General features: G+C 40.1%; 1 protein-coding gene across 2 annotated transcripts in view; it reads right to left on the reverse strand.

Moving 5' to 3' along the window:
• PTPRO (protein tyrosine phosphatase receptor type O) overlaps nucleotides 1-12,319 on the reverse strand; it is a 239,483-nt gene that overhangs the window by 50,062 nt on the left and 177,102 nt on the right. For both annotated transcript variants that reach the window (XM_029953983.1, XM_029953982.1), the window contains exon 13: nucleotides 933-1,072. In XM_029953983.1, the coding sequence (XP_029809843.1) occupies nucleotides 933-1,072 (140 nt within the window). The remainder of the gene's footprint in view (nucleotides 1-932; nucleotides 1,073-12,319) is intronic.

Genomic DNA, 12,319 nt, shown 5'->3' on the forward strand with positions numbered 1-12,319 from the left:
TTCAGTACAGATCAAAAAGAGATAAGTCTGTAGAAGAGAATATCAAAAGGGGAGAGAAATCAAAGCAAATTATCTTAACACTCCATATGAAAAGATTCCTACTCCCAGAAATCCTTTCTTCTTTTCAATCTCATGAACTGCATTATTTAAAAAGCATCAATTATTCATGTTCATAGAATTAGTCTATACACTGCATTTTGTGACATCCCTCGCACACTTGACCTTTTCCCTCCACGTCTGACTGTAACAATATTTTTTTCTTGTGGCTTTGTTACCCTGGGAACTCCCGGTTCATCTCTCTCCTTCCCTTCATTCTGACCTGGTGAATAACTCAGCAGTCCTTGTACCTGCCATTTGTGATTCTAAAGCCTTCATTTTCCTAAGCAAAATTGCCCTCCTTACTGACTAGAAATGATCCCTTCTTTAAATTCTCTTAGTAGAATGGATGTCTATGGTGCTTAAGTTTTACTTTAATTATTTCTAGACTGATGCAATATCCATAACTATAGGAAAAAATTTTAAAGGCCAGTATTGATTCTACCATTTGTATCATGTATAGTGCTTTTCACATAACTGGCAATCAGTTCATATTTGTTAAGTTATATTTTATATGGCAGCATCTATCCCTTTGATCGATTTAATGGCAATAGGAAAAATGAACCTTTCTAAGTTCTCAGTATGACCCAGGGTAACTAAGGACTAAGGACAAAAGCTAATGCAAAAAGGAAAATAAACTTTGCCATTTGGCAAAATGGCTCTTGCATTTTAGGCATATTCTAAGCACACACTGTTAATTTCTATCACTGAAGCAAAAAGCCTAAACAAACAGTTTTGATTTTCCACAGTTTAAACAAATAAAGGACTTTACTTTGCTCAGATAATTAGCCTTAATCACAATCAACTCAGAAGCGAAAAGTTCAAGCGTACAGTACCTGGAGTTTGGTTTCTTGACTAGAGCCAACTTGTTGACAGAAGACTTCAAAGAAGTCAGCTACTCCCTCTTCTACCCACAGCAAAGTCACAGAAGTCTGGGTTTTATTCACCGCAAAGAGTGATTTTGGAGGAGCTGGTTCTGAGCAAAGACAGAATTTTAAAAATTTAGTTTAATTTAATATATTCTTTCTTCTTTCATTAATTGGCAGGATAAAATAAGCCAAAAAAATCCCAATACAGGTAGTTATGAGCACCATCAAAATTTTATATGGCTTTTGAAGTATGTCCTTTCATGAAGACAGTGGTCATCTAACTTGGAAGACAGAGTATTTTGCCTTTGTCTCCCCCTTTCATTTTATACTTCTCTTTTTGGAGCACTTCTGTTTTCTACTTCAGCCTTATTATATACATAATCTATTAATAGTTTTTATGTCATCTGCATGGGAGCTAGCACTGCCCCGATACTACAGAACTTTCTGTAGGAGAAACAAAAATCTGCGTTTAAATGGCGGAGAAAAATGAAAGTGGTTTGCTGCCTTCTAATGTAGACGTTCAGTCTGGTACTGAGCCAAAAACCTGTCTTCCTCTGCAGGTGACTCTCTGGAATCATTTCATCAGAGGAACGGCTTTTTGAAAACGTAGTCGAAAGTAAGAGGGGTAGAACTAAACAGATATGATTTTTTATTTAAAGAAAAGGATTAATGGAAGGGGGCTGGATGGTTAATAAAATGTTAGAAGACTGCTTTCTTTATCTTATTCTTTTGGACACCTCATCTTGATCAATAAATTAATCCATTAGCCAAAGCAACTGTGCCCCTTCAGACTCGTTTCCATGAGTCACTGGATTTGTTGGCTGGAGACCAAACCCCTGCCTGTTCCCCAGTTTTGGGAAGTGATCTTGTTGTCTTGTTCCCCCATTCCTACCCTCCTCTCCATGCCCTATCATGTGGGTGTTGTCTTTCCTTTGAATTCCTCCATATGCAAAGCGCTATGCCTGAATCCCAGCGCTTAAGCCAGAGCCCCCATTACCCTCTGTTAGACCTCCCAGACATTGCTCGTTTGATGTATCACATATCTTGCTGTCAGGTTCACAAAGCATCACGCTCTGCCCACCTGCATGTCCTGTTAGACAACTACCCACACTCTTTGCTCGTTACTTGGATTTCTTTTTATTACTTGTCCTATGCTCCCAAGTCTGTCCTCTAGCTCTTGGATTTTAGTAGTGCTTAATTAGCCCTGAAGGCCATTTCACTCCTTTGACATATGCATTATCTTTGTATGGGAAGGTTAGACCTTCTTTCTAGAATATCATCGTCGTGGCCGTATTCAGAACCAGGAAGTATGTCAGAACCATTCTTCACATGGTTTATCACAGACAAGTTAAATTTGTGTGCAACTTAAAAGAAGCATTTTTCTTTCCAGAGCCAACTGACAAGGCTAGGCAGAGGAGCTGACGGAGGAGAGGGAGGGGTTAATCTCGGGCACATATGATTCACAACAGATGGCAGGACCCCTTTCTCTTTGCAATGAATTGTCCACTCTCCCAGACGTTTATTGTCTCACTTCTCCTCTGACCAAGATTCTTGATGAAACATAGGGGTCAGCTTCCACTTCTCACATCCTTTATAACTGTCACTGCCAATAAGTATGAGTCAGAGGATAAGTCCTCTGACTAGTGTAGAACCTGAATCTTTGGAGAAAAGTGGGAGGTTCCTGGGCAGGGATGGGTGATTTTTAGGCTGAACCTTGGTTAAGTCTCTTTTCAAAATCCACATGACAGAATTGCTCCTCAGAGGGTCTCTCGAACTGATTAGATTCCCTAGGATGTCTATGTGTTGTTTTTTTCCCCCTGGTGGGTAGAAAAAATCAGTTTAGCTATCCAACATGAAGATTGCCCAAGTCCCAATTTCCAGATCCAACTTCTTACACATGTATTTCCAATCACCTATCATCCTGGCTTACTCAAATACTTCACTATTGCCTTAAACTCCATAGGGTCAAAATGGGACCCCGAGTCCTCCGCCTTCACAAAGCCAATCTGCTTTCCAACCACTGATTCTCTGACAAGCACTACCGTTCTCTCAGTTGACTAGGCTCTCCTCTGGCTTCTCAGTCCCTGATAGCATATCTTTAAATAATTCTTGCCATCTCTTCCTTTTATCTATTCTTTTTACTATATTGCATGTTCAGGCTTTTGTCATCACACTTTATCAATCATCACAAGACACCCTTAATTCCTTTTCCTGCTTTTAATCAGTTTTTTCTTATTGTCAGTGAGGGTGTAAATCATCTTAAAATACCATTTTGCTCGTGTTAAATCCTATCTGCATAATACTCTATTGTGATCAATGTCTACTGCATCAAACCCAAACATGCCAAATTTTGAAGATCCTACTTACATCAGCCAAATTTACCCATCCAGCTTCACCACCCTCCCTCCTACCCAGAAATGCTTCCTTTGGTAAGGCCAATTTTCTCACCATATAAGCAGTACCCTTACTCAACTCATGTATTTCCCATCAGTGTACTTTTCCTTCTCTTTGGATCATTCTAAAATCAGGCTTCTTTCTGAAGCCTTCCCTGTTGGCTCTGTCTCTTTATGATCTACCCCTTCTCTGACCTTCCACTACCCTATTTGATCTATGGAGTAAAGTCCTGATTCTACTAGGTTCCATTAGATTCTTTAAGAACATAGACCAGGTGTTATAAATTATTTTTGTCTTCACCTTGAAATAGTCACCTGCAATTGTTCAATAAATCTTACCTATTGACTGATTTAAATCATAGGTCAAGATTCATTAATCAGAGGTGTTAAGATTTAAGCATCAGGCAAGGTCAGACACACTGGGGTTGCATTTTGATGTCCTCTGTCTTTTGACAGTGATCATGTTGCTAAAATTACCGGGTTTCAGAAGCAGAGTCAAAGATTGCCATAGATTGGTAAGTGTTCTCAGTGGTCCAAAGGCTATGACTTTGATAATGCAGTAGGGGTTTCTTTGGGTCTGGTGAAAAATGTAGATCTAGGTGATTAGTTGGATCTTCTGGTAAATCTCCAAAGGGTCTGGGACCTTTGACCAGCCATATAGCAAATTTTTCTTTTCAGCTGGTATACAGGGGCAATAGATTATTCCAAGGTCACTGTACACATTATCACAGTATTCTTTTCTGAAAGACATATGCAGATTAGCTCTGTAGGTCAATGAATAGCATATACAAATCACCTGCTTGAGGACTGTTTATGATCTTTGTGATAGGTATACTTCTATAGATGTTTTGGGGAGAAATTTCACTCAGTCATTCCAAACAAAGAAAGTTACTGTAATATTTCATAAGTGGAGGTGTAACTGGATTGGGAAGGTATTTTAACTAAATTTCACTATTCAAGGAAACATTTGCCCCAAGAAGTGTATTAAAATGTTAGAATTGTACTGTCCAATGGAGTAGCTATTGGCCATATATAGCTATTGATTACTTGAAATATGGCTAGTCTAAATTGAGAGGTGCTACAAGAGTGACATACAGACTGAATTTTGAAGACTTAATACAAAATAAGAATAAAAATATCTCATTTATAATTCTTTATATCAGTTACATATTAGAATGATACCACGTTGGATATATTTGGTTAAATAGGCATATTAGGGGTGCCTGGGTGGCTCAGTTGGTTAAGCATCTGGCTTTGGCTCAGGTCATGATCCCATGGTTCATGGGTTCAAGCCCTGCATCGGGCTCTGTGCTGACAGCTAGCTCAGAGCCTGGAGCCTGCTTCAGATTCTGTATCTCCCTCTCTCTCTGACCCTCCCCTGCTTACACTGTCTCTCTCTGTCTCTCAAAAATAAATAAAAAAACATTAAAAAATTTTTAAATAGGCATATTAAACTAAATTTCACCTCTTTTTACTATTTTGTAACATGGCTACCAGAAAATTTAAAATTACATATATGGCTCACATTATATTTCAGTTGTACTAGATGGGGTTAGAGCATTCCTTCTTGTTTGGTTGAGTAGAAGTGTGGAAATTCTGACAGAAGCTGGTTGGAGAGCTTCCCCCGCCCCCCTTTTGCTGTCTATCTCCTCTCGTAAGAAGGCAAGAACAGCTAAACTCCATAGCCTTGCATGACTTAGATGATTTTTGCTTCTCATCCTTGGGCACGAGACCAAAAGGGAGTAGTGGTTAAATACTGTCCAGGCAGTTTCATGTGATAAGGAATACAAGGACATGCAAAAGCCTTTTTGATTGTTCTCTCTTTATGGGCTACATCGTGTTCACCCACATTCCTATGTTGTAAACCTAAACCCAGCACCTCAAAAAATGTGAATGTAGTTGGAGATAAGGGCCTTTCAACAGGTAAATTGAAATGATGCCCTTAGGGTGGGCCCTCATCCAATCTGACTAGTGTTCTTATAAGAGGAAATTTGGGCAAACAAAGAGACACCAAAGATGAATGGGTTCAGAGAAGAAACCATGTGAGGACACAGCTGGAAGGTGGTCACCTATAGAAGGGCCTCGGAGAAACCAAACCTTCTGATACCCTCGTCTTGGACTTTGAGCCTCCAGAACCGTGAGGAAATAAATTTCTGTCGATTAAGTCACCCAATTTGTGATATTTTGTTATTGTAGCTCCAGCAAACAAATACAGTCTTTTACTATTCAAAATATCAAATACAGCCTAGCTTATGAAAGGAATAGGAAGACCTCAATGATGTTATGAAGAACCAATGAGCTTTAAGATGATGGACACAAAAACTCTGTATAATACAAAGAGCCACGTAGGTATTAGCTATAGATCGTCCCCTGCCAATCACTGACTACTTTTCAAAGTGATCTTTGATATCTCAACTTCTCCAAAATTTCCTTGCTTCATAGTGTCAGATTTCTTTTTGTTTAAAATCATTTCAGAGTCCACACAATATTTGTTGCGAGACTGTGGATATGGGGAAAGGAGATAGGTGTACTATTTTTACAAACCAAGGTAGAGACACAGAATTGTTTGCTTTAAAATATTTTTGAAGAGCTTTCTAATGTTGCTGATGTTATACTCAAATGTTTGGCCCTCTTCCTTTCCTTCTCTCCTTTTCAGTGCCTCTCCTATTTGAGTGGAATATGCAGCCTAATTTTATAAGGAAATTAAATACAATGCACAGAACATAGGCAGAAAGGAAAGCTGTAAGGCTACCTCTACCATTTAATTTAGATTGGATTATGGGAGGCTCAATCTGTTCCCCTAGGATCTCGGGAGAGGGAAGGTGACCTTGGGTAAAGTATAAGCTAGTGCCTGATTCTTATTCTTTGTTCTGGCAGCAAATTTCTTCCTTTCCCAGGAAATTCCAGAGGGAGTCAGGTGTAATATTTAGCATTAGAGAAGAATAGAATGTATTTATTGTCTAAAATCCATCTTTTCCTGACAATCATTACATTGTTTCTTATTTTAATGTGACCCATTGATTTATCTTCTGATAGAATGATGCAAATGAGGCCAAGATTTTACCTGTGAAGGCCTGTTAGTTTCATTCTGTTTATAGTTTATGTCTCTAAACCTGGTGAGTCATTTTACAAATGAGTGAGAGTGGTGATAAAGGGAATTCAATAAAATTACGTACAAAATGATCAGTATGACCAATCTATTTTCAATCCTCAGCATCAGTGAGAGCAATTTGCTAGTATCCATACACAAAGAATGGCCTTAAACATCTATATTATTGTATGTCTTTCACATCTATTTTTATTTTCACAAAGGCAGGCAGTTCCTCCTTAAACACGGTAAGCACTTATATTCAACTTGGTCAAAGAAAACACCTGTGACTTTAACAGTGTCATCACATAATTATGTCCAATATGGTCAAAAACAACATCCGCAAAAGAAAGCAATATTCAAAAGAAAAATGGTAGAGAAATTATTCATGGTGAGTTAAGATTGACACGCAATGAAATTAAGAAGATGAAAATTTATACTAAACAACAAAAACTTGTGCTCGATCCCAAGTTTACTAAGCCTATTCTCTTGTCAATTTAGGAACATTTTTTGAAGTTTTTTTAATGTTTATTTATTTCTGAGAAAGACAGAGTACAAGGTGGGGGGCAGAGAGAGAGGGCGACACAGAATCAGAAGCAGGCTCCAGGCTCTGAGCCGTCAGCAGTTTGATGTGGGGCTCAAATCCCCGAACCATGAGATCATGACCTGAGTGCCGAAATCAGGCACTTACCGACTGAGCCACCAGGCACCCCAGGTAGGTTAGTAAGTAGTGAACAAAGTTAAAAACAACACTGGGAAATATTTTTAAAAATTCAGGCAAATATTACATTATAATTAGGCCCTTTCTGTATCTAACACACAAAATTTTCTCAGGAATTAGAAATACCTGTGATTTCCATTACATTTTAAATAAATTCTTTATAGCTTAATGATAGCAAGTGTAATATCTCCCGTGAGTCATTGGGTGTTTTTATGGATTTCCCAGCTCAAATAACTTCTAAAGATTAGCAGAATTTTTCGAAGAAAGGTTTCATTTAACTTTACTTCGTTTCAAAACAGCATATCTGACTTCCTCTTTTTTTGGTTCCAAGAATATGTTTTTGTTTTACTTAACATTTTTTTAGTTAGGAGTTATATTTTCCAAATTCTTAGAAAAGGATCACTACTTTCATTGTATCATTAGCTTAGTTGTCTTTACTCTGAACTCAGGTATGAACTTAACTCTAAAATGGAAGGAACATTTAAGATTTTTTAGTCCAGACCCTCACTTTGTAAATGAGGCAACTGAAATCCAAAGGACCTGACCAACTTTTTTTTTCTAATGTTTTATTTATTTTTGATACAGAGAGAGACAGAGCATGAGAGGGGGAGGGGCAGAGAGAGAAGGAGACACAGAACTGGAAGCAGGCTCCAGGCTCTGAGCTGTCAGCACAGAGCCTGCGCGGGGCTCCAACCCACCAACGTGAGATCTGACCTGAGCCGAAGTCGGAGGCTCAACCGACTGAGCCACCCAGGCGCCCCCTGGCCAACTTTTCTAAGGTAACACAACTTGTCTGTGAGAACAAGAACTGAGATCCAAGGGTGCCTGGATGGCTCAGTCAGCTGAATGTCAGACTTCAGCTCAGGTCATGATCTTATGGTTCATGGATTCAAGCCCTGCATTGAGCTCTGAACTGACAGCTCAGAGTCTGGAGCTTGCTTCAGATTCTGTCTCTGTCTCTCTCTGTCCCTCCCCTGCTCACGTTCTGTCACTCTCTCAAAAATAAATAAACATTAAAAAAAAAGAATTGGGGTCCAGACCTCTGCACCCCTAGTTAAGGGTCCTTTCTACACCTGGATTCCTCCCTAAAAATGTGAGTGTCTGGCCAAAGTTATATAGAAATGGGCATTCATTTCCATGTAGCTGAGGATGACGGGGCTTCCTGAAAAGTTCTTTTTTCCCCAAAGGCCAACTTTTCCACAATGGGCAGGTGCTCCTACACTGAGATCAGTCCATCACAGTCGCTGCCCTCTCAGTCCATGTCATGGTGTCAGGGGAAGTGCTTCTCCCTTCATTTTAAGGAAGTCCTCTCTGTGTGGCTTGCCTGTGGGCAGCTGGAAATGGCAGTGAAACTCAGATGACCACAGTGAGAAATGGGAGAGAAAGAGATTGAGAAGAGGCATCATTTGTCTCAGGGCTAGGAAGGGAGTCACGGAACAGTGAAATGCCTGGCATTCCAACCCAGGAGCTAATGCTTGCATGAGTCTGCAGGCCACGTAAGGCCGTACAGGAAGGCTGCGGGCCACGTAGGACCCTACAAGAAGGGTAGCGGAAAAATTATGATCCTCTGAAAACCTAAAGAACACGTTTGTAAGAAGTCAGTAGGAGAAATCTCCCACAAACTTCCATCATTGCTCCCACCCGACTTGCCTACTCTATCAGTGGCCTTATGTTCTATCTCTCTTCCTATAGATTCACCCCATCTAACATCACCCCCACTACTGGCACCTGGGGTACTGTCTCCTCTGGCCCAAGAAAGGACATCATTTTAATGAGTGTCACCTCTAAACTGTCCTGCACATTCAATTTCCCTGTTCTGCGTTGAAAAGCTGTTTCCACCCACTTAAAAAAATAGAAAGAAAAACAAAACAAATCCAACCAAACAAATAGGACCTCTTGGGTTCTTTTAGCCTCAGTTCCTGTTCATTTTCTCTTCTCTTTATAATCACACCCCTCAAAAGTTTTGTTATTCCAGCTGTCTTCTTTTTTTCTCCTTTTACTTTCTCTCGAATTACTTTATTTTTTAAATTTTTTTCTAATGTCTTATTTATTTTTGAGAGAAAGAGAGACATAGCACGAACGGGGGAAGATCAGAGAGAGAGGGAGACACAGAATCCAAAGCAGTTTCCAGGCTCTGAGCTGTCAACACAGAGCCCGACGCAGCACTCAAACCCACGAACTGTGAGATCATGACCTGAGCCAAAGCTGAACGCTCAACCAACTGAGCCACCCAGGCGCCCCTTAAATTACTTTCAAAAAACGTTTATTTGAGAGAGAAAAAGGGAGAGGGGTGAGCAGGGGAGGAGCAGAGAGAGAGGGAGAGAGAGAATCTGAAGCAGCTCTGCACTATCAGCACAGAGCTCGATGTGGGGCTTGAATTCATGAACTGTGAGATCATGACCTGGGTAGAAGTCAGATGCTTAACTGACTGAGCCACGCAGGCGCCCTCTCTTGAATTACTTTTAATAGTATCATTTTCCCTCACGACTCCCCTCAATTGCCTCCTTCCTGAATCACCAATGGCTCCTGGGTTGCTAAGATCAGCAGGTCAATTCTCTTCCTGTCTTACTCGACTTACCAGCAGACTTAAGCTGATCAATCAAGCACTTTGTTTGCTTGGTTCTTTGGACATCACACTTTTCTGTGCTCCTTATTCCTTCACTGGCCACTCCCTCTCTGGCTCTTTTGCTGGTTCCCTCACACTACTTTCATTTCTTAACACTGGAGGGTCAGGGCTCAGTCCTTGGGTAGCATTCTTTCCTCTTCATTCATTCCCTGATAACCTCATCAAGTCTGTTTCCTGACTACCCTCAAATTTATGCCTCCAGTCCAGAAATCTCCCAGATCCAAGATCTTTTATCTAATTGCCTATTCAGTATCTGTTCTTCAATATTTAACACGTACCTTCAAATGTTGATGCATCATAATCAGAACTTCTGGTCTTTGACCCAAATCTGCCTCTCCCACGATCTCCCCCAACTCAGTAAATAGCACCCCTGTCCTTCCAAATGCTCAGGCCTCAGATCTTGGTATCTTCAAGATACATTTTGAATCTGATCACCGCTCATCACCTTCATGGCAACCACCCTGCCACAGGCAAGTATAGTCTTACACTTGGATAGATGACTAGCCTCCTAACTTTAAGCTGACTATGTAATTTATCAAATGTGTCCAAATTGGAATTTGGGCACAAATTTCTTTTAGGGAAGAAATGAATCGCAGAAGAGGATGACTAGCCTTAAACTGATCCACAGAGGGTGTAAACTCGTATTGTGTGTGATACCAGGGATGTTCAGTCATCTTATCCACCTGGTTTCCTGTTTTACCTTGATGCCTGAACACTATTCTTACTAAAGCGATCTTGTGAAACTTATCAGGTCATGTGACTCCTTAACTTGAACCACCTAGTGGAATATCGTCTCACTTGGTGTGCAACGTCTTTTCAACGACTCTACACGCTCTGTTCCCCTGTTGCCTCTCTGTCCTCTTTTCTACTACTTCCTCTCTTGTTCCTTCCACTTCAGCCACACTGCCTTCCTGACCTTTTCCTGAACTTCCAGGCATACCACTATTTCTGGAGCTTTGCACCTGTGGCTCCTTCTGCCTAGAAAATCTCCCAGTTACCTGTTTAGCACCCTCCTTTACCTCCTTCAGGTTTTGACCAAAATATCACCTTCACAGTAAAGCCTAACTTACGCCCCCCCACAAGAATTGCCCCCTTCTCCCCATAACAATGCTTCTTTCCCTGCTTCATTTTCCTCCAACGCATGTATCACCATCTGACATCCTTATATTTGTGTTGAAATAACTATGTAACACACTGTAAATGCTAAATAAATATGTGTTGACTGATAGAATGGATTGATTTTTAAAGGCATAGTACCTGAATTAATTTATTAGTTTTTTTCTGACTGCCGACCAATAAATATAGATGGGTGGATGGATGAATGGATGGATAGATAGACAGATAAATGACAGATAATGGATGTGTATATTTTCTTTATTTCGCTTCCTCCTTCCCTTCCAGACATTCATTCAACCATCTATCTTTTATTTTCTCTGTGCACCATTGACACAATTTATTCACATTTGGATCTTATTAAGCTCTTATTATTATTATTATTATTATTATTATTATTGGTGAGGGGTGAGAAGGATAAGAAGGTGGTCACTAGTCACTAACTAGGACAGGATCCAAGAAAAGGGCACAGGAGGACAGGGAGAGGTATGGTAGACCTCAGTATGTTCTGATCCGGCATTTAACTCACTTCTTGCCAAAAGTAAGGACTGCATACATCCAAGCAACCACTTCCCAAATTGTAAATTCAATGATTTCAACATAATAATAAACAAATGTTCTCAACTGAGAGTGAGATCATGGAGGGCAGTACTGTGTAATGGCTGGGCCTTTCTAAAGTAAGAAATTACATTTCATCAAAACGTAAAGAGTTACTTGTAATCTACTGAAATTTTACGAGAGATTGTAATATGCCCCAAATTCTTAACACCCGAAAATATTTTCATTCTTTCTTATTTATAGCCAAACTATGTTTAAAGATTTCTATCTATATAAAACCTTTCATGAGTGAGATTAAGAAAATCAAGCCAATGTTATTAATACCCAAACTCCAAAAGAGGAACAGAGAAAGCCACACAGTGGGTGTGAAATTTCTTCCTGCTCTGTTAGAAGTGTTTTCAGGAAGAAGTTTTTAGAAAAAAAATACACTCCAAATCCAGGAAAACATAAGCAGCAGATGAACAAAAAGTGCTGAATTACTGTTTCTCAACTCAGGCTCAACAATGTGTGAAGTCAAACTTCTGTAGGTTGCAGCTTGCTCAGATGCAGACCTTGCACTCAATTGCCTCCAAATCTCTCCTGGCACTGAAGTTACCTGATTCCTTACCTTGAGCCTGTCTGAACACAGCTGTGGTCAGGATCCTGCAGAAGGTTCACAGTGATGGCGTGTACAGTCTGTTTTCGGTTTTCTCTGACCTCACTGGCTGTACCTTCCCAGTCTCTGCTCAATGTCCAAGTGCTAGAAGTGGATCTTCTCTATCTCTGCTTACTTGTTGGTGACCTCATCCAGACAGTCCAAAATTTCTATTTCTATCCTGGAATTCTCTGCTGATCCCCAGACATATAGCAATTATC

The sequence above is a fragment of the Suricata suricatta genome, chromosome 10, assembly GCF_006229205.1.
Source record: "Suricata suricatta isolate VVHF042 chromosome 10, meerkat_22Aug2017_6uvM2_HiC, whole genome shotgun sequence".
Taxonomy (NCBI): Eukaryota; Metazoa; Chordata; class Mammalia; order Carnivora; family Herpestidae; genus Suricata; species Suricata suricatta.